Source organism: Cibotium barometz, chromosome 18 (genome assembly GCF_041138505.1).
Source record: "Cibotium barometz isolate CiBa-2024 chromosome 18, ASM4113850v1, whole genome shotgun sequence".
Classification (NCBI taxonomy): Eukaryota; Viridiplantae; Streptophyta; class Polypodiopsida; order Cyatheales; family Cibotiaceae; genus Cibotium; species Cibotium barometz.
The window spans coordinates 12,808,004-12,831,360 of NC_141063.1; the positions used below are offsets into that span (position 1 = coordinate 12,808,004).

At 46.4% G+C, this 23,357-nt stretch overlaps 1 protein-coding gene across 4 annotated transcripts in view; it reads left to right on the plus strand.

Moving 5' to 3' along the window:
- The window catches only part of LOC147628954 (phosphatidylinositol 4-phosphate 5-kinase 9-like), a 70,024-nt gene that overhangs the window by 20,897 nt on the left and 25,770 nt on the right, over nucleotides 1–23,357 (plus strand). For all 4 annotated transcript variants that reach the window (XM_086812124.1, XM_086812127.1, XM_086812125.1 and 1 more), the window contains 3 exons: nucleotides 10,009–10,174; nucleotides 10,337–10,447; nucleotides 10,646–10,833. In XM_086812124.1, the coding sequence (XP_086668250.1) occupies nucleotides 10,009–10,174; nucleotides 10,337–10,447; nucleotides 10,646–10,833 (465 nt within the window). The remainder of the gene's footprint in view (nucleotides 1–10,008; nucleotides 10,175–10,336; nucleotides 10,448–10,645; nucleotides 10,834–23,357) is intronic.

Here is a 23,357-nt window from a genome sequence, read left to right on the forward strand (position 1 = left end):
AATCGTGGTCATCCTTGCTGTCGGTGCAAAGGTATCCTCAAAGTTGATGCCAGGCCGCTAAGCATAGCCCTTAGCCATAAGTCTGGCCTTGTGCTTGTCCACCGACCCATTAGACGTATACTTGGTCTTATAGACCCACTTGACACCAAGGACTGACCGTTTTGACGGCCTCGCAACCAACTCCCAAGTGTTATTCTTCTCAATGGCTCAAGTTTCACTTGCATGGCTTTCCTCCAAGTCTCCTGGGAAAGAGCTTCCTTAATGGAAGTGGGCTCTTTGTCCTGAATGATCCGAGACATCAAAGCATAATTTACCTGTAAAGACTCCTCTGACAGACGAATAGAAGAACTGGAATGTCCTTGCTTGCTGCCAACATTTGGCAAGCCATCCACCATCTGTTCCCGGATAGCCCACCGCAGCGTATCCACATTCAAGTGGTCATGGCGAAACTGCTACAAATCACCTAACTGAGAACTTGTAAGAGAGAGTGCTGAGAGTTTGTAGATCCCATTCTCCACTCTGCCTTCCCAAACAATCTGGCTTGTTGCTTTGTCCCAGGGAGCAACAAAATGCTCAACAAACTCCACCCGTATGCCAGCCTTGCAAACCTCATGCACTGACAAAAGATGAAAACCAAGAGCTGGAACATAAAGAAACCTGGAGGAATGCTTGCCCCCTTTTGCCATCGGGAATAATCTCCAACCTACCCTCACTGTGAATCGGGATAGTGGAATTGTCACCAACGAAGATGCGACTTGTCTGCCGTCAAAGATCTTGTAATAACTCTCGGGAAGGAGTCATGTGCCTGGAAGCACCACTATTGAGAATCCACTCTTGGGTATCCCTGGCGGTGAGACCAATTGTTTGTCCTTGCTCGAAGAAGATGAAGCATCCGTGTCTATAATCTCCAAGTGCACAAAAGATGGATTCTTTGCAGCTGCGGCTGAAGAATCAACCTGCTTCTCGATACTCCGCTGAGGACACTTCCTCCAATAGTGACCCTTCTGGCCACAATGGTTACAGGTCCGCTCGGCCTTCAAAGCATCACGCTCTGAGTCGGGATTCTTCTCAAAAGACTTCTCCGATGAAGACTTTCCTTTGTCCTTGTTGTTGTTGCAACCTTTCGACTGCTAGCCAGTCAAGGCCTTAGAACCTCCGCCCTGTGGAGGGTTCGTAAACCGCTCTTCCTGGTCTAAAACCATAGGCACAAGTGTTAGAAATCTAGCATGGTATCACACAAAACTAGAACATGGAAAAAGTGCAAGAGGGATGAAGCAAACTGAGGTAATTCCATTGATGTGACCCCTTGAATATATAGGGGAAAGTACAAGAGCTGAGTGCATATGGGATAAATCCCTGAGTGCCACGTGGCATACACTGAGATGACCAAGACTAAAAGTACTCCTAGTGAGCACTTATTTCCAACACCCTCCTTAAGTGGACACTAGGAGAAAAAAGACAAGACTATGACATGACAAAAGATAAGACCAAGACAGAGAGACTAGACAAGGATTGAGAGACAAGCTAGAAGACAAGATGGACAAGACTAGAAGACAGACATAAAGACTGATAGACTGAGAGACAAGACATGAGAGACAAAAGATCCTGAGACACCCCTCCTCAAGTGATATCCTCATATGGGTCCACAAGGGTAGGGACAAGAGTGGATCATAGACAGAGAGAGAGAGACAATCAGCCAGTAAAGTGGTCCCACAGAGAGAGAGACTTTTAGATAGACATGAGAGAGACTGACAAATAGAAGATAAATGGGGACATAGACAAAATGCCAAAGACATGTGGGTAACTAATCCACAAAAGATAGGCATATAGACTGATAGACAGAGTGTCAGAGATATATGACTGTAAGATCACACAAGATAGACACATGGACAGAGAGACTGACTGACTGTAGATAGACAGAGAGATGGACCTTGAGCAGTCGACAGTCCCTGATCCCGCCATGGAGCTACTTCTCTGCTTCGAAATAATTCTGGTGCTGCCTTGCCCTGTTATTTTTCAGCCCCTGCTGCAAGCTCCTTCGCAGCTCCAAGCCCCAGCTTCCCTGCCTGTGTGGCCGCGTCGACTTCGCCAAGCTCAATCAGAGGGCTCTCCTCTTCGTCTCTCTTCTGTGCCGAGTGCCACCGCTTCTATTCAGCAAGCAGGCCGACCTGCTCTCTTTCCCTGGGGTCGTCTCCATTTTCTTCATTATGCTACAGCAGCAGGCCGCTTCTGTCGTCGACACCTTTCTCTCAAGGCTGCGCACCTCTTGTTTTCAGTATGGGCAGCCCCCATTCTCTGTTCAAGACATATTCTCTACTGGCTGCTCCACTCCTATATCAAAACAAGGTATGAGTTGGTGCTCCTTTGCTTCTGACAGGCCCGTATGCCTCTCTCTCTGCAGCAACATTTCCTCTAAGAAATCTCTGTTTGCAGCTGCCTTTCTCTCGGGTTACCCCCTGGATAGCATGTCTGTGACATGGGCTTGAAAGGCTGGAAGACCTGAGGTAAAAACTAAAATGGATTATCCTTTGTATGCTGCGATATTCTCAGTTCTATTTTACTCTTAAAAATTAATTTTCAGAACTGAATTTTATCTTGTAAGAGAACAGACACTGCCCATCAAAATAGGGGTAAGACCTTCTCATTTCTGATGCTGTCTCTCATTTATTTATCTTTGGCATCTCTTCTTGGGTACTCTGCCCTTGCTCTCTGCATAAAAAGGCTTTTTTTTAAATCTCTCCTACTTTGGTCACCACATGATGTAGGCCAAAGAGGACCCTGTTCTGGACTTACCTTCCCATCTCTCTCATATTTGTCTATGCTTTCATGCTATCTACCACCATTGATCACCAATGATGTAGATCATGGGGTAATGTCATGTCTACATGGACTTATCTTTGTCCCTATCCAAGAGGCACCCCTGCATTACTCACTCTAGCACGAGGATTGACCTTGAGGAGGGATTATCTATCAAGGTCCATCTCTCTGTCTATCTACAGTCAGTCAGTCTCTCTGTCTATGTGTCTATCTTGTGTGATCTTACAGTCATATATCTCTGACACTCTATCTATCAGTCTATATGCCTATCTTTTGTGGATTAGTTACCCACATGTCTTTGGCATTTTGTCTATGTCCCCATTTATCTTCTATTTGTCAGTCTCTCTCATGTCTATCTAAAAGTCTCTCTCTCTGTGGGACCACTTTACTAGCTGATTGTCTCTCTCTGTCTGTCTATGATCCACTCTTGTCCCTACCCTTGTGGACCCATATGAGGATATCACTTGAGGAGGGGTGTCTCAGGATCTTTTGTCTCTCATGTCTTGTCTCTCAGTCTATCAGTCTTTATGTCTGTCTTCTAGTCTTGTCCATCTTGTCTTCTAGCTTGTCTCTCAAGCTTGTCTCTCAATCCTTGTCTAGTCTCTCTGTCTTGGTCTTATCTTTTGTCATGTCATAGTCTTGTCTTTTTTCTCCTAGTGTCCACTTAAGGAGGGTGTTGGAAATAAGTGCTCACTAGGAGTACTTTTAGTCTTGGTCATCTCAGTGTATGCCATGTGGCACTCAGGGATTTATCCCATATGCACTCATGCTCAGCTCTTGTACTTTCCCCTATATATTGTGATCAACAAGGAATAGAAAGCGGAATACTGACCAGGCAAGTGGGAAAGTAACGTGATGGCCATATCTTCGGACGATATCTCTTTCCCAGCTTGAAGGACTTCCTGCTGAAGGGCCTGCAGCTTGTTAATGTGTTCCCGCATCGTCGAAGACTTTGCAGGGTTCATAACCCGCATCTGCACTTCCAAGGATATCCGCTTCATGGGTGACACCCTGTTGTACAAAGAAGCCAAGTGCTCCCATATGCCTCTCGCCAGCGTCATGTGCTTCACATGGTTGATCACCTGTGGTGTGCAATTGAGGAATATAAACGACCGGACCCTGGCGTTGACACGGTCCCACATTTGTGCCTGTGCCTCTCGGTCCTTCCTCGTCGATAAAACCTCCCCTTCCTCAGCTTCCGGCCTTGGCACCCCTTTGATAATAAAATCAGCAAGATCATATGACTCCAGAACTGACTCCATCATGACCTTCCAGATGCCATAATTGGACCCGTCCAACTGCCGATCCACTGGGAACGTGGGAAGAGTTGGAATCTTCACGTGCTTCTCTGCCATCTCGAGTAAATCCGCCATCTCGGAGAGTAACCTGAAAGGGTGGGTGGGTGGGAAAAATCTGAAAATCAGAATATATGCAAGTGGCTGTCCAGCCCCTCTGCCCGCCTTCCTCTTGCACCTTCACTTCCCGTTCAGCCCGAAACAGTCCACCGATCAGCAACCTGTTGCTCCCCCTCTTGCTCAGAAAAACGCCCAAGATCTCCTAGAGCCTAGGGCTCTGATACCATGTCAGAATATGCAGCGGAAATGATATCCAAACTTGGGTAGACAAGAGCAAGTAGACTGCAGAAAATAATCAGCACAAGAAACACTGAGAGATGTGTGTAAACTCTTCTCTATACACAAGATCCCGAAGAAACTGAATGAGAAAGTGGAGGAGGATGGGGGGCAATATATACAAGCCCATGAGGGCAGTCGGCCAGCTCTAAAAGAGGCCCACGACTGAATAAATGTCCACGACTGCTGATATTAGCAGTCGGCCAGCATCTGATGCCCCATGCCTGCACAGAACAAGTCGGCCAGCACTCAGACAGCCCACGACTGATACAGATGCAGTCGGCCAGCTTCAGAGTGCTCCTGGCATCACCTGGCAGCCCTCCAGCCACTAGAAAAAAATGGGAAAAATAGGGAAAAAATACGGGGAGTGTGGAAAAATGATATACGGGCGGGCACACCCACAACAGAGGCCGTGGTGTATACAAATAGACAGGAGATGACTTCTAACAGTCCCTTCAACTGGTATCAGAGCGTGGAGTGCAACGTGTGCACAACGCACGTGTGCGTGGTCGCGGCGGACGGAGCTCGCAGCGGAGCTTCGAGAGCTGTGGTGCTGTTGCGAGTGCAGATCTGCAAGAGCGGAGACAGATCACATGGTGGATGTTTGGGTGGTTTTTTGCGACCTCAATTTTACCATCCACGGGAGTCGACACCAGATGGGGTCCCAACCACCCACTTAAAGGCCCACCCCCGTAAGGGCAGGAGTATTTGCTTTTATTCCTTTGGAGAATTTCTTTACAACGCAGACTTTACCAAGAACTTACTTACAACGGCGGTTGACTATGAAATGCCAAATGCAAGGATGAAGAAGACCAAATGTCAGCTGAGCCATCATATGGTCTGAGGGCACTTTAGAAGCCACTGCAGGAGCCAATATGCACACCCAGGTCTGGTGAGGTAATGCGGGATTGATGGCTGAACACTGAAGATAACTTCTGTCTGCCTTGGACTGTAGCACGCTGAGGGTGCTCTGCTGAAGATATGCATGCACAAGTCATGGGACTTAGGCACACATGATAATTGGTGTGTTTCACTGTTGCAAGAATGAGATGATTAAAATGGCATGAAGGGTACCTTATATAGGACCCCCACTGCAAGTCGGCCATGCCTTATGCTGTCGGCCTGTTTAGGAGGACAAACAAGTGCTGGTTGGCCATATGTATACAAGTTGGCCTGGTGCAAACTGCCCATGACATGCTGAATTTTATGCTTACACAGTCACACGTGACTATGCTTACACAGTCACACGTAACTATGCAGCCACTGTATGCTGCTGGCTGGCTGGATACTGCTGGCCGATTGTGAATGCTGCTGGTCGATTAGGGATCTCCCATGCTTGGCTGCCTAGGCTTGATGCCCATGGGGTGGCCCTTGGGTAGCCCATATGTAAGGCTTCTTAAGGCTGGCCAAAGGCTAGCTTAAGCCTTTGCTTCTACATGCTTGCTACATGCATCTACTCTAGGATGACCTAAATGCTATGTTCTTTAAGTGGGTTAAGTAACACATATCGACACCTAAGGCTTTAGATGTAACCTACGTAGTTCGTGCTTGACATGTTCCTGGACTAGTGCTCACAATGGGGTCATACGACAAAATGAATCCCTTCAGGGTTCTACTGATGTACAAGTTTAGTACTGATGATGAGCCAGTGTGTTAGTGCATGGGTGCATGTGACAAATGTAATATTCTACCGGAAGTACATGGCACTTGGACTTGTTTTTGCATTAAGTGGATTAGTGTTTGCTGACAACTAGTGCAGGATGCCATTTGGTATGACAATTGAGTTGTGTTGTGGGTCTGTGCTAGGATTATTTTAGTAGAGCTTGTGGGTCTATGTCCTATTGGGATTCAACGCTTGGATGAGAGTTGGATTGAGTGTAAGCAATTGGATCTTGTAGGAGGGTCTACAAGAGGAGTCTGACATTGGCCTAGGTAAGAGGAAGGAGACTTGAGTAGATGCTATGGACAACTGTTTCCTTTTTCACCACTCCCGTCCATTCCCTCTCCTCTCTCTTTTGGTGCCCACCAAATCTTTTTGCATTTTGGCGCTTGCCATCTTCAAGATCTCCTTTTGAGGAGAGGGAGGGTTGGGGAAACTCCCCTTCCTCTTTAATGGTGCTGCATTCTTGGAGTTCCTTTCGGAGGTCCTGCAATTCCCGCTTAAGCTCAGTTAGCTCTTTCTTGAGCTCCAAGTGTCTCCATTGTCGCAGGTGTTCCTCTTTAGCATCTATCATTTCTTTCTCCTTGTGGTCTTCTTCAATCAGCAAGATGTCCCTGATGAGTTTCACCCCATCTTGGGTCCAGCTCCCCATCCCTTTATTCTCTGTGCTGGCGTTTACACGGGCCTCCATCTTGTCCACAACCTCCTTCAATTTACCCTGTATGCTGTCCCACCTACTGGAGTGTGCCATCTTCTTTACTCTTGTTTCTCCCCTCTCTCTGTATTCTGTCAATTATGTGCTGGGAAATCAGAGTGTGAGATTAGGCTCTTCGATTAATCCTTGACTGTGATTTTCTTTTATTTTCTGTGGTTCCAGGTGAAAAGGGGAAAACTGGCACTGAGAGAGAGAGAGAGGAACGAGTCTAATCCTAGGGAAAAAGGGGCAAAATTGATTTTGCTCCAAAGTTGGGGGGGAAATTGATTTGTAGAGGAAGTTGCAGTTTGTAGAGAGAGGAAAGGAGAGAAATCAAAGGGCGGCCCAAGGTCCATAGGGTCGCAGCCCACTAAGGGGTGCACAACCCAAAAATGTAGCCCACGGAGACGCGTGCTGTGGAGAACGGTTTGGAGAGAGAGGGGCAATGCAAAGAGGGAGAGAGAGTGCGAAATGCAACTGCTCCCCATGGGAGACCGACCACAATCGGAAAAACAAATGCACAAACTTAGATCACTTAACCTTGACAATTATGAACAACATAAGCATCCACAAATCTGAAAATGACATTACACAACTTGACACCACCATTGGGGCCGGAAAGGGCCGACCCCCCCCTCAATACAAATTGTATTTCTTGGAGTATTTGATGATTACAAGTTTCACGGGCTTATGAGCCAGATTCCTCCGTACATGGAGTGAATACAAATAATCAAATACCATAGATGTTGCCGGTGAAGAAGCAATTTGTTGATGAAGATTGTGTCATAGGAAATCTCCCACTTTCACTGGGCTAGGCATCCGCACTACACTGGTCTTCGCACCAACAGGCATACCCGTACTAACACCTGGTAGGGTGATTCATCGCGGAGGGAGGAAAATTGATTTGTAGAGGAAGTTGCAATTTGTAGAGAGAGGAAAGGAGAGAAATCAATGGGCGGCCAAGGTCCACAGGGTTGCAGCCCACTAAGGGGTGCATAACCCAAAAACGCAGCCCACGGAGACGCGTGCCGCGGAGAGAGAGAAAGCAGCGGAGAACAGTTTGGAGAGAGAGGGGCAATGCAAAGAGGGAGAGAGAGGGAGGAATGCAATTGCTCCCCATGGGAGACTAACCACAATCGAAAAAACAAATGCACAAACTTAGATCACTTAACCTTGACAATTATGAACAACATAAGCATCCACAAATCTGAAATGGACAACACACAACTTGACACCACCACTTGGGCCGGAAAGGGCCGACCCCCCCCCTCAATACAAATTGTATTTCTTGGAGTATTTGATGATTATAAGTTTCACGGGCTTATGAGCGAGATTCCTCCATACATGGAGTGAATACAAATGAATCAAATACCATAGATGTTACCAGTGAAGAAGCAATTTGTTGAAGAAGACTGTGTCACAGGCAATCTCCCACCTTAACTGGGCTAGGTACCTGCACTACACTGGTCTTCTGGGACCGTGCACCAACAGGCAACCGGTACTAACACCTGGTAGGGTGATTCACCACGGAGGAAGGAAAACTTGGTATTCCAAATGAAAGCTTTGCTCCCAGATTCCCAGGTCCATTGACCCTCATTGGCTCTCAAAACTTGAGAGCACGGTCAGGGCAAGCACAAGGAAAATACGATCTCCTAGAATCCCAATGAGAGAGAGATAGCAGGTACTTTACACACAAATCAAGGAAGAAAAATAATAATCTGCTGTATCACTCTGTATGCAGCTCTTACCTTGTGTAAAAGAGAGGATGTCATAACCAGCAGTTTCCTTCTCCTCTAAGACACAACCTTCAGTTCAGTCTGCCGAATGTGAGATAGAGAAAGATTCGATAGCTTTCACTACAGCCCACTCTGTGAGAGAAAAGAGTCGGGTGCTTTAGTCCACCGGATAAGAGAGAGAGAGTTGGGTGCTGCAGTCCACCGGGAACAGTCCCATAGGCAAGACGTGATACAAACACTGGTCCTTCCATGGAGTGACAGTCCTGTGGACAAGATATCGTCTTGGCCATACACGGGAGGCATGATACAGGCTCTCGTCGATATGACATGATCCTGGTCACACACGGGTGGTGGCTCCCGTCCATGTGACACAAAGTAAGTGGCCCTTTCACATGAGACACCGGCTTGGTCTCATGTGAACATAGCACAAATCTGGCCGCTCTATGGAGTGACAATCCCATAGAAGTGGCACTAGAAATGGAGATGGACCAAATGGACGGCCAAATGGTGACACAAAACCCTAAAAGCGTATAGGAGCCATGTCAAAAAACCTAATTTCACTGCAACCATGGCGAAGAGAGAGAGAGAGTCATCATGGTACAAAAGGAAACAAAGATGAGAGCTATGAGCTGGGAATGTCAAATCCAAGCCATATGATACAAAAGGGGATCATCATCATCATACAACCAATGGAGCTAACCCCCTGCCCGGTAGGAGGGGGCCATCAAGGATATCAAGCATGGGGTAAGCCTGTAGAAGGCTTTGCAGATCCACTGGGCGTGGAAAGGTGGTTGTGTGTGTGTGTGTGAGAGAGAGAGAGAGAGAGAGAGAGAGAGAGAGAGATATTAGGCGTCTACTAAAGACCCAATGGGCTTATGAGACCAAAGTGGTACAATAATGTCCATGGCATATCTCATCATGGAATGGAAAATAAAACAGAATGAAAACATAAATATAGCTATCTCACTTGGGTGATACAAAACTGTCCATTGAAACTTATGGAATACTAAGAACATAAAAACATGGGAGCAACATCAGCTCCGAGTAGATGGTATACCACTCTCCAAAATGTCAAGCATGGGGTTGATGAGTATGGCCGAGAGGTCTCCCTCAGCTATGTCACGTGGAAAGGTAGCTCGATGGCGGTGGAGCATGTCTTGGATCTGGAGCTGATGAGGTGATCGTGGCTGACAGGGGGGAGAGAGAGAGAATTTGTCTTGATCTAACATTCTTAATTGATTTATATACCTTCATTATTGAGTGACTTTTAGAATATTTTGACAAAATGAGTAGAGAGAGAGAGAGAGAGAGAGAGAGAGAGAGAGAGAGAAGAGGCTTTTGTTTTGGGAGAAGAGAGGCTGTCAATGCATCCTAAGTTTTGCTCAATCAATGGATTTGAAGCATTATGGCAATGAGTTTCTGAACAATCATGCTGTTGATCTAATCCGATTCCACTTCAACAAAACTCAGGATGCTTAGAGAGATGTTCAAGATTGATGCAGCAGATTACATGATATCAATTTGTGGAAATGATGCTTTGAGAGAGCTTTTATCTCCAGGAAAAAGTGGGAGCATATTTTTCCTTTCCCATGATGATCGTTTTTTGATCAAGACTTTACGAAGGCAAGAACTAAAGGTGTTGAATCTTGTCCTAACTTGTCTTTGTGTTTCATAATTGTGCTTTGAACTAGGCATGAAATTTATTGGTTGCTATTTCAAGTCAATCACCTCTCACCTATGGGAATAGTTTGCAATGCTTCATAATTTTTGAGTCTTGGACCTGAATGATGTGCTACAGGTGTTACAAAAAATGCTACCAAACTACTATAAGCATGTGTGCAAGTATGAGAACACATTGATTACTAAGTTTTTTGGCCTTCATCGTATCAAGCTTGCAGGTGGCCACAAGGTACATTAAACTGTGTACCTTGGTTGCATACAGACTCTATTCTTCTGAATATAGAGGCACTTGTTTTTACTTCTCTTCCTTAAGCCATTATTGGTTTTTAAATCACATAGGAGCTTCAGACAATGCTTATTTCCTTTGGGGGTTGAAAAAAATTGTCCAGTTGACCACTAGATAGCTTTTTGTTTTTGGTTCTTGAAGGTCCAGTTTGTAGTTATGGGCAATGTCTTTTGCACGGAGTTGAGGATTCATCGCAGGTTCGACCTCAAGGGTTCTTCACTTGGTCGGTCATCAGATAAAATTGAGATTGATGAGACCGCAACACTTAAAGACCTTGATTTGGACTTCACTTTCCATTTGGAGCCATCTTGGCGTGATTCTCTTCTCAAGTAAGAATTGGACTTATCCTTGGATTGAAGTAGGTTTTATGGTTTATTGTTTCTTGCTATCTGAAATAGGCAAGTGCGTCGTTCCACCTAGTTGGGACTGTCTTTTTTGTGATGAGTTTTGCTTCTTGGAATTTGTTTACTTCCAAGTTACTATATTTTCAATCGATGCACCCTTCATTTACGACCTTTTTGGTGGTTGCGAGTCGTTTTTGTATAACTCTTTAATCAAGGTAGTAACATAAAATTATGTCTTTAATCAAGGTGTGCTCTCCCTTCACAGATAGCTAGGATATGAGATGCATGTGCTCTTTTGGCCACTGAGGAAAATAGTAGCCACATCGTTAGGGTCTTCAGAAAGGTACACCCACTGGGATAATGAGGGCTGCAGCATGGATCCAGCTGCTACAGATTAAAGTTTTTTGCAATTGTCTGCCACCAGAAGCATAGCTAACTTCAAAAAATGAGATCTTCTGATAAAAAAGGCTCCTCTGTGACCTAAATGCAGGGATCCCTCTAGATGTGCCCTGCATTCTGGCTTCCAGACAATGGTGGGCACCATTTTCCCCAGGCTAGGCATTGCTTTCTGTAGGAAAGATCCTGTGAGGTTCCCCCGACTGCGCATTCCACAATCCATCTGGGTGATATCACTTTGTATGTAGTACGTAGATATTTGTATACATATGTATGTACATACATGCATGTATACATACTACAACTCTAGTAATTTGAAAATTTGGGCTTCGTTTTAATTAGGGCATGTCTTGGGAAAGGTTTGAAACTCAAGCCTTTCTGTTGTTTCCCATGAAATGTTTCTGTTACCAGTGATTAGAGGGCTGCCCTCCTATTGTGAACCCAGCCATTCACTGCTGATTTCACGCTGGCTATGAAGAAAATTGGTGGTGTCTTCATTGGATTGTGTGAATGTAATTTGTATGAAGTACTGTTTGCCATCAAGATGAACTCAAAAGTTGGTCATGTATGGAGTACACACAGACCCCAAATCATACACACTTTTGCCTGTAATAGTCTGTAGTGGTGCTATGCAAGAGTTGACACCCTTGCCAGACGATACTTTCAGAGTTCGAGCTTTGGGTTTTTTCTAGTTCTAGCAATTTTACACAGCTAGACTGGCAAATTTAGACATTGTAAGGTTCTATACACATTTATGTTTTGAATCCTCAGTTTCTGTAAGATTTTTTGATTTTTTGACTGTGCAAAAAAGGGCTTTCACAGGCTACAAGGGCCTACTGTCCAGGTTAGAGGGCTGTTTTCTCTAATTCTTTCAACAGATGTTTTAATTGTTTCTAGGGAAACAAAAGAAGCATGCTTTGTCCAGGTCCAAGAGTTGAAGTGCCCAACATGCTGCTGCAGAATGTTTTGTGTGTTTCATCAGAGAATTATTTGCAGCTTGTAGCTTCTTAGAAAGTATGCGCTTTTATGCCAAGTTTTGAATGTGGTGGTGAGTCGTGACTACCATATTGACATAAAAAGAAATGTGCTGATTTTAGGCAGTTTGAATGGAATTCATGGCGGACCCACCTTAGTACAAGGTGGATAGGACATGATAGGGAAGTTTCCCAATTCACTTCACATAGCTAGATTGTCCAAATGTTGTCTTTGTGCCATTTTAAAGTACAGTAGAGCTTGAAAACGTTTTAGTGCAATCCTTAAGTGAAGCGTATGAACACAGACAAGAAATCACATCAGGGGATTAATTGATTGCCACTTTGATGCATTGTCCTTGTTTATTCTTTGGCATCTCGCACATCAGCTGATGTGAGCAAACTCTAATTTGACCATGCATTCTCTTGGAAAATGGGGTGGATTTATGTCTGGAGAAAGAAGAAAGAAGAAAGTTATATTATTGTCCACAAAAGACCCAAGGGTCTATCTGACAATGTGACAATGTATCCACGTGGTAGCTGAAACATGTAGTGAGGAGGAAACTGCCCCACCATTAAAGGTAACTACATCATGTAGTGAGGATAAACCTAACTAGAAAAGTTTTTCAGCATCTCAAGTACAAGCCCTGTTATGTGCCCAATAAGGATCAATGTGTCTCCTCTCCATGTATGATAGAGGCACTTGGTCTGGTGGGCCATGCACGTGTAGCACGATGTAGCTGGAATTCCCTATCAAGTGTAACCTCTGTGGCCGTGTTCTGAGTATCCTTGATGCCTCTGTCATTATGTGCTTCCTGATTTGTCTAGTGAGATCATCTAGGGGATCCTACAGTCACGGCTGAGTGTCTCCATCCATAACCTGCTGGACAAAACCATCCCTAAAGAGACAGGGGAATCTCCCTTGTGTCTCATCATACACTAGGCATGTGAAAAGGCAGAGCTGCTCTGCCTCAACCTTTCCAGTGGACATGAACCTGGAGATCCTTTCCTCCCTTGCAATGCCCCCTACTCTCCCAGTGTTGACTCTTAGATGGTGGGATGAGACTCAAATCTGTCCAGTCACTATCTGCATGGAATGTGACAGATGTCGACATAGATAGCTGAGCTTTTGAATGAAGCCATCATCTGTTATCTGTAAAAGGTGTTCGCGGTAAAATTGAAGCTTTATGGAAAGGTCTAGTGGATCTAGCCGTGTTCTACAAATATGTAGTCAGAGAAGGAGAGAGCGGATGAGGCAGTTAATGTCATGTCTTGCAAGGAGTAAATAGTGGTCCATGCAGAGTCCATGTGAGAGGAACCATCGTAAAATGACATACCATGTCCCATTCTATCCTTGCTCTGCAAGTCGACTAGATGACTCTGATGCAAGCCTAGGTTAAGACTGCAATAACAACCAAGGATGCTGCTCCAAACTCTGCAGGAATGGTATGGTGAAGCACATATGGCTTACTCCAGATCATGCGTGAAAATGTGGAATCTCTGAGTCTTCCTTGTGTCATCTTTCTGTCCCCAGGTCCTATACATGACTGTGTGTCAAAGAGCCAGCCCTTAGTGGTGGGATGCCTGGAAAGACGGCCTCTCAGTGGGGACAGAGTGGCATGTCCTTTCACAAACCAAGCCTGAACTGTCGGGTGCATGGTACATATTCGGCTAGTCAAATCAGCACCTAGATTCACGTAGGAAATTCCAATATTTACATGATCCGGTGCATATGTGAAGTTCTACTTGGATGCCACTTGATGTAAGGTATTAAAGATCACGACCTTGGTCTTACCAAGGTTCATAGTAAGGCCTCATGGTGCTCTGACTCTCCCTGTAATTGACTTATATCTTGCCATTAACCCTTGTACTATCTCTGGCAAGAAGGCTGGCTCCTAAAGTCGTCTGAAAAAGCGTGCCATGGGGGATCATTAAAGGCTTTGTGGAAGTCCACACAGCAGCAGTAGACTTACCGCTTTTAGGACCTTAGTCTTACCAAGGTTCATAGGAAGGCCTCCTGGTGCACATGTAAAGTTCTGCTTGGATGCCACTTGATGTAAGGTATTAAAGATCATGTCCTTGGTCTTACCAAGGTTCATAGTAAGGCCTTCTGGTGCTCTGACTCTCCATGTAATTGACTTATATCTTGCCATTAACTCCCCATACTATCTTTGGCAAGAAGGCTGGCTCCTGAATTCGCTTGAAAAGGCGTGCCCACGGGGCATCATCAAAGGCTTTGTGGGAGTCCAGAAAGCAGCAGTAGACTTGCCGCTTTTGCGACCTAGCATCAATAATGGCTCTCAATGTGAAGATGTGATTCAGACTTCAGTGTAGAGTAAATCTTCCTGAAGGGTGTTTCCTACTGGCCGTGTGACCTCACTTCTGTACTACAGAGTTGATTTCAGATCCTAGCATTGACCTGTATATCTTGGCCAGTGTATGACCAATCATGGTGGTGCTGTAATTATTAGTGTCCAGCCTTGTGGATTACTATAATTGTGTTGGTAGAACAAGAGGGAAGGGACATATTAGCAAGGGCAGGGATAGATGATTGCATGCATCAGCAAAGTGCTCAGCTTGTAAGTCCTCGTGGTCTTTAGCCTTGCCCATAGTTGCATCCAAACCAAGTTTGGACATTCACTAATGTTTGGAAACGTTAGTGAACGTGCACTTTTGATTTTATATGTTAAAAAAACAGACACAAGTCAACGTCATCTGTTTTTCTGCTTTTCCTTACGTGTGTGTGGCAGCCTCTATGTGGCGTCTCTGTGCAACACTGAAGTCTTCTCCTGCGGCGGGCGTCTCTATGCGGCGCTTAAGTTGTGCCTAAGTGCACCCCGAAGTGCATTGTAATGACTGTGAGGTACCGGTTTTTGGTCCCATATGCCTTCAAGGCATTCCGTGGACGTAAATATGACTCTCTCTCTCTCTCTCTCTCACGGGCAATTAAGGAAGAAGAGAAGCAACACGAAGCAAAGACTTCCTCATGGGTGGAAGTCATCACCAAAACTCAAAAGAAGATGGATGAAGCGGAGAAGTGGATAGAGGTCGCCAAGAAGGGTAAAGGCAAGGAGATAACCACCCCTACACCTACAATCATTAACATGACTTTGGAAGAGGAACAACGAAGACGTACACGTGCTTTGCATGTGAGGATTACCGGTCTTAAAGACGGGGATAAAGTTGAAGAGGAGGTGAAAGAGCTTATGGTGTTGATGGGGATTGACAGTCCGGCACACGCAAAAGCCTGGAGAGTGGGCAAAAAAAGCGTAGGCAACGGGGAAACATCAAAGGAAAGAGCTCTCATACTTCGCTTCCCCTCTATTGAGGCGAAGGAGGAGTTCTTGAAGAGACGACCCACTTTAAAGAATACAGGCATTTTTCTTGGTGATGATCTTACTCTTTCACAGCTTGCACATATGAAGGAAGTCATGCCAGAAATTAGGGCGGCAAGAGAAAAGGGAAAGATAGCATTTTATAGAGAAGGGAGGGTGGTCATCGTGGAGCGACGCTCTACATGACGGTGTGAGACCTATGGGACCAAATTAAAGCTGGCAGCCTGGAACTGCAATGGATCCCTCAGACTTGATGTAGGTGCCTTTGAGGACAGCTTTAGAGATAGAGATATAGTCTTCTACTCGGAGACTCACCAAGCCCCTGGTCAGATGATGCCAGAGGTGACAGGATACAGATGGGAGACAGCTTGCAGAGTAGGGACGAGATCAGTACACAGTAGTAGAGGATCAGGGGGGGTGGCAGTTCTTTTCAGGGAGGAGCTGCAACCGCTTCTACACATCGTTCGGAGAGATGATCAGGCCAGATATATGTGGGTGAGACTGAGGGCCGACACAGGTAGATTCTTGTATATTGCCATATGCTATTTTGCTCCTAGTACATCGACATATGCAGCACCTAGAGGGCAGTCTCCTTTCTCTGTGCTAGATGATGACATATGGGAGTTCTCTAGGGATGGAGACATCATCCTGTTAGGGGACTTTAATGCCCGGATGGGCAACCGCCAGACAGCCTTTTATGATACCTCGGAGGAGATGCTGAGAGAGCTGGACACTCTGGATATGGGATTAGACAGACGCTCACAGGATGTGGAGTGCACAGAGTATGGGAGATATTTGGTAGATATGGGGACTGCACATGGGTTGGCCATACTTAATGGCTTGCAGAGGTTTCCGTCAGCAGCTGGATTTACTTGCTTTCCACATAGACATGGTGCTAGCACAGTGGATTATGTTATGGCTATGCCGAGCTTTGTTTCATGCATTGAGGACTTCACAGTTGGATCTCGGCCCATTGGGGTAGTATTGGATCATGCATTGTTGACATTGACTATCTCTTTTCACTTTATACCACAGCTCAGAGGACATGAGTGGCAGATCACACTCGATATACTTTTACCTCAGAGACTGATGCTGTCTACACAGATGGGATTTATAGACGTCTGTACACAGAGGAGCCAGGGAGACCTTTGGAGGAGTTGACCCATATACTGACAGAGACTTTACAGGATGCAGCGAGAGAGGCATATCCACATACTCAGCCTGGACAGAGACAGCGTTTTGGATGTATGCCCCAAAACAGCTGGTATGATGAGGAGTGCAGAGAGACCAGAGCCCGACTGCAGCGGGAGGTTGCTTTGGGAGTCACTACTCACCGACAGTCACGTATTGCCTTCCGACGCCTTGTCCGAAGGAAGAAGCGGGCCTTCCTTGCTCAGCTAGAGCCGGAATTATACCAGCTGTTCTTGAGCCAGGATTCGAGGGAGGCTTGGCGTATGTTTCATGAGTCCTCCCCTGCTTTGGCCATCACTTCTACAGAGGTCTGGGGTAGTTATGCAGCATCTCTATATACAGTTCCTGGACAGACACCTTTTCCTGACCCGCCAGCACCATGCCCACAGACATGTACTTTCTTTACCGCAGAGATGGTAAGGAAGGCCATTGATAGGATGAAGACTGGGAGAGCATATGATCATGATGGATTGGTCGCTGAGCACTTTATTCATGCGAGAGACATGCTGGCAGAGCTTCTAGTAGTGATGTTCAATCGTGCTATGTGCGAAGGCTTACCCGAGACTTGGAGTAGGTCCACCATCATGCCTATCTTCAAGTCAGGGGACCCTATGGAGCCAGGGAATTATCGCACTATTATGATTGATCATTGGTCACACACTAGCACGATTGTATGCATCCATTCTTGAGCAGCAGTTGAGTAGATGGGCAGAGAGAGAGGGCATTCGAGCAGAGGGACAAGCTGGGTTCAGGAGAGGTTTCTCTACTCTTGACCACATATTGACTCTGCGGGCCATTATTGAGGAGGGCAGGTCGCATGGGCGACGGATTTATTGTAGCTTTGTGGACTTCCGCAAAGCATTTGATATGAGGCGGATTACAGGAGATGGGGGTACCCACAAAGCTCATATGGGGGATTATGGCTTTATATAGATCAGTTGCAGGACATGTATGCACCCCAGAGGGGGTCTCTACTTTGGTTCACTCCACTATAGGAGTGAAGCAAGGTTGCACGTTATCTCCTTCATTGTTTGGTATGTATGTGGATGAGGCTTCTGACTACATTGAGAGATTGGGGGACAGAGGAGCCCAGCTAGCAGGTACATGGATCCCACTATTGTTATATGCTGATGATATTGTGTTGATCTCTGACTCCCCTGAGGGTATGCAGCGTCATCTGGATGCTTTACATGAGTTTGCACATGATAGTGGATTGTCTGTCAACCTTGGCAAAACCAAGGTTATGGTGTTTAACACCACGCCACAGTGGGTTAGGCGATCAGCTCCCACAGTGGGTTAGGCGATCAGCTCCCACATTTACATATGGGCAGGAGATTGTGGAGTATACAGATGCATATACATATCTTGGGGTAGTACTCAGTGGGCCAGTGTTTTCGATGAGGAGAGCAGCAGAGACTAGATTGACTAGAGCACATGCAGCCCTGGGTGGTTTGGAGAGGATGTGTTCGCAGGTTCAGTTTCAGGAACCTCGAACGAAACTTTGGCTTTTTGACACTCTAGTGACATCAGCTATGCTTTATGGAGTGCAGATATGGGGACCTTCAGTGGGCCATCACAGCGCAGGCGGGTGGAGAGGTATGGAGAGGCCTTTGGTATCTATGATTGCTAGGATTATTAGAGCCAAGGCCATGGTACCTCATGAGATTATTTGAGCAGAGCTGGCGGCTGCCCCTTTGGTGATTGAGGCTCTTACGAGATCAGTCTCCTACATACATGGCTTATGGGATCTCCCCCGAGACAGATATGCACGCCTTGCCCTGGAGTCCTCCCGACAGTTAGCTTTACAGGGAGACACGGCTTGTTGGTATGGACAGATGACATCTTGGTTCCAGGCACATGGTTTTAGCATGGACAGATTGCCTCCCTTCCAGTATTCTCTGGGGGAGGCACCCTCTCTCACTCTCACACGGACAGAGATTACCAGACTCATCCGTCAGGATTTAGTTCAGCTGGACATTAGGAGGACATGGATACAGCCGACTGAGGAGCTGGGCACGAAGATGGCTTTCTACAGAGAGCATTTTCTTCAGCTCACAGCAGATGGTTTTGTGATCAGACCCAGTTACATGGATGTACACTTGTCTCATGCATGCTATTGGTGAGATTCGCACATCCTCACACCAGCTTGAGATTGAGATCGGCCGATATAGAGGTATACCAGCTGAGGCCAGGATATGCCGAGTATGCCATGGGGAGCCAGAGACAGAGCTGCATTATATATGCCATTGTACTGCATACTATGAGATACGTGGTCGTTTCCACTGTTTATTCAGAGAGGGTTTTGGACCACTTTCCAGAGTCATGGGGTACCAGGACCAGAGGTGTTTGGGATTGTTCTTGCTTGAGCTGCGGAGACATAGAGATAGCCTCCTTAGGCGCACAAACTTCTTTAGTCCAGCCATCATTGCGCCAGATGGACCACAGCAGTAGTAGGACATGGATACCGCCCACACCAGAGGTACACTGATTGATTGTGCGATTGAGCTTGGGTGGTCCAGACGCCCACGACTATGGAGGAGGGCATCCCAGCATAGACGGAGGTTGCAGCGGCGGATTTGGATTATTCTTGCGAGGCATGCAAGACACCCAGTCAGGGTGCTGACCACAGAGGATATTGAGGAGATCCGCTAGTGTCCAATGCGGCACATATTATGAGATGGAGGCACCTCCATAGTGTACCCCTCCGTCCCACATGATATTGTATCCTCTCACTATATTCCACTCACCTCCATAGCATACCCCCCCCCCCCCCCCCCCCCCCCTCACTATATTCACACCCTATAAGGATTTCTGTTTACCTTCCATTTCCAGTTTCATTTTCTAGGTGCCAGTAGTATCATCTTTATTTTTCATTTTCTGGGTTTTTTTATCCAGACATTGTATCAGATCCACCATGATGTAACTTTTGGTCTCATAGGTCATTATGGCCTTTTGAAGACGTTAATATAACATTTCATTTCATTTCATTTCTCTCTCTCGTGCACACGCTCAAGTCTCTCTCTCTCTCTCCCTCCCGCAAAATTAAAACTAAAGGTTGTATAGTATTAGTAAGTGCTTTAATGTTCATTGATGAATCTTCAAACTTCATATTTCAAAATTTTATAAGTAAACTATAAATTTTGTATATATATATATATTGGGGGCAACGTTCACTATGTTTGGAAAACATATCGTTCACTATGTTTGGAACCACCTTGGCCCTGCCAATATGTAGTTTTTGTAAGGCCTTAGTAACATTGGATGTGGTGAAGATTGCGGCCGATATTGGCCTAGAGACGTGTAAAAAGTCAGGTGGGGGGCTTGATTAGGTATATCATTTAGGTTGTGTGCATATGCGTGCCAAGTAGGAGGATTATTGATGTTATGTACCTAGTATTAATCCTTGGTATTAGGGCCTAATCTGGTAGGGTTAGGAGAGCCCTGAGATTAGGGGAAGCAAGTGGATATAGGTAGTGTCACCAATTGGCCGACCATTTGGTCCATCTCTAGATTTGTGTCTTGTTCACTTGAGGCCAGACCGGTGCCTCATGTGAAGGGGCCAGTATTTTTTTTGCATAACATGGACGGGAGCCAGACTGGTGTCACCCATGTGTTAGCAGGACGGTGTCGTATGGATGGGAGCCAGATTGGTGCCACCCGTGTATGACCTGGACTGTGTTCTATCCATGGGATTGTCACGCCATGGAAGAGCCAGTATTTGTGCTGTGTCTTGCCTATGGGACTGTCACTCCATAGGGAGGCTCGTGCTTGGAACTGTGTTTTACCTATGGGATTGTCACTCCATAGGAAGACCAGGATTTATGTTTTCTGTCATGCCATTTTTGTGCCCGACAGATATTTTGTACTTGTTCCATGAACGGGAGATATGTCCATGATACTATTTGCACATGCACTCATGTTTTGCATGTTTGAAACTGTTTTCGCATGACTTGTATTTTTGTGTTTGCGTGTTTGACGTGCCACTTACTGACTGGGGACGCCTGCCAGTGAGTCGTGAAGTTTGTTGTGTCTTCTGACGAGTTTTGTTGCGTGTGAACAGGTGGTAAGTGTATTGCACTTGTTGGTTTAATAGTTTTATTTCTAACCTTTCATTTTATAAGGTTGTAAGTTCACATTCATTTAAAAGTGGGCACCCACATATGGGCCAAGGTGGGGAGGGAACCCCCACACTTAACCCTTTATGTGTGTTGGGGGTGGGTGCATGGGCCACCTACCCACACCACACCTTGAAGCTGGCCGTCCCCCATGCAAGCTTGGGGAGCCGGCCAGCTGTGGTCGTGTAACTCCTCTCCAATCTCTACAAAGAGAGCGACCACCCCACCCCGTAAAAGCATACAGCGGCAATCATCCCCTGCACAATTGCCTCTCAGGCGGCTGCACAGCAGGCTGCTGCGCTTCTGCTCTTCTCAGGCGGTTTGCAGCCAAGCGGCTACTGCTCTTCTCAGGCTGCGCCTCCTCTACAGCAAACGGCTGCACAACAGGCGGCTGTTTTCTACTTTGCAGGCGACTGCATCTCTGTGCTGCACGCTGGTGGGCTGCTCTCTCTCTCCACATAGGTGGCGGCGTCTTTCCACAGCAGGCTGCGCATACTCTCTAGCAGGCTGTGCTTGTCCTCCCATACAAGCGACTGTTCCTCTTCAGCTGGCGGCTGCGCCTCCTCCTTCTCCCTTGCAGGCGGCTGCCCCTTCTCTACAAAAGGCAGTTGTCTCCTCTTCAACAGGCGGTTGTTTCATCCTTTGCAGGCGGCTGCATCTCCTCCACAACAGGCGGCTACTCCTCTTCTATAGGTAGCTGCGTGGGGCTGCACTCCCTCTACACGCGGCTGTGTGGGATTGCACCTCCCTTCCATAGGCGGCTACAGGCGGCTCTGCACCTCCTAGGTGGCTACACCTTCTACACAGGCAGCTCCTCCTCCTCCTCCTCGACAGGCTGCTGCGCCCTGGTGTCCCTCTCAAGTAGCTGCACACAAACACCTCGGGTATTTGTCTTCCATTTGCGAGCGTAAGTGAATTCAGATTTAAGTAAAGAACTTTGTTGTAAATCTGATAAAGGATTCTCTCTACTGCTAACACCCGTTCGGTGCCGGGTAGTCCAAGCTTTTGGAGAACCACGGTCCAAAGGTGCCGAGATCGGGAGAGCCAGGTGTTAGTACGAGAGCGCCTGTTTGTGCGTGGTCCTGGAACACCAATAGGGCGCTCTCCGCGGATTCCAATGAAGGCATAGGACCGTAGAGGCTGGACCACTCAAGTGGTCACTCTCCTTCGAACATCTACTTCGAGCCTCTTGTTTGGTACTGTATTCATCTCAGTTGTACATGGACATCATCTGGTTCATTGAACCCATGGAGCATTGTATTTGTTAAATACTCCCAATAATATATCGTATATTGAGGGGGGGGGTCGGCCTGTTCCGGCCCTAGTGCTGGTGTCCATCTATCAACATTTCATTTCATTTCAATTTTCAGTTGTTATTAAGTTGTCCATTTCAAATTGTGATATGTAAGTTGTGCTATTACGCGTGTGGGTGTCCAATGGAGTCTATTCCCACTTGATGGGATCGGTTTCATTGGTATCAGAGCACAGTTATTTCCCTCTTCTTAGTGGGGAAACAAACCCGTGTATTGGACACCCCGCTTCTAGCACACTTAACACAATGGACAGCCAAGGCCACCCTTTGGAAGTGCCTAATTCAAGGGGCCCATCAAGTGCCTCGTGTGGTTCTGATGCTCTACGAGGAAGGCATAAGCCCCTTGAGAGGGTAAATGAGGAAAGATGGAGAGCTGAAATTCAGAAATCCACCTCGCTTGAAGCATGGAGATCCCGCATCTCAAAGGTTGAGGTCATTTATGCAAAAGGAAGAGTGACAGTCACCTCTCGTCATGCATCTTCTCCACAAGGCACAAAGCCTGACAGGTATATGTATGCTAGTGCTCACGGAGGGCATGATGGTCACATGCATTCAAGACATGTATCCCATGGTAGGGGTGACAGGTCTGCCACTAGAAGAGCTTTGCCTACTGAGTTGTCTCATGGAGAGACATTGCCTTATGCAGGAAAGTCACATGCATCTGATTCTCAGGTTCGTGGAGCACATGCCACCGTGCTCCATGAAACTTCCATGATGGCCCATGGAGCCCATGCAAAATAGGGCTGCCCCGTTGGATAAGGGGAAAAGAAAAAGAGAGGACCATGAGCCTCATGCCAGAAAGCTCAAGGAATTTAAAGCAGGTGACAAGTCCGTTAAGTTTGATGTTTTTCATGGAGAGCATGATGCTTCCAAAGTGTTAGCATTTGTGGCACAGTTTGACATTGCTTTTAGCGATGAGGACTTCACTGAGAAGTCTAAAGTACGCCATGCTAGCATGTTTTTGAAAGGGACCGCTGCTCATTGGTGGACCTTGGTACAGCTTTGCTACTGATTAGACAGGGGACAGGGAATCCATGACAGAGATGGATAGTACCCTTGGAAGGTAGAGAGGGTTTGTACAGGTGTGTCAATTGTATGGTATGCTGTGCTGTGATGCGAGTTCTCTTTTGAGAGACAGTTTTGGAGTCTGTGTTGTGATGCAGAAGCACTGGATGTGTCAGGGTGTGAT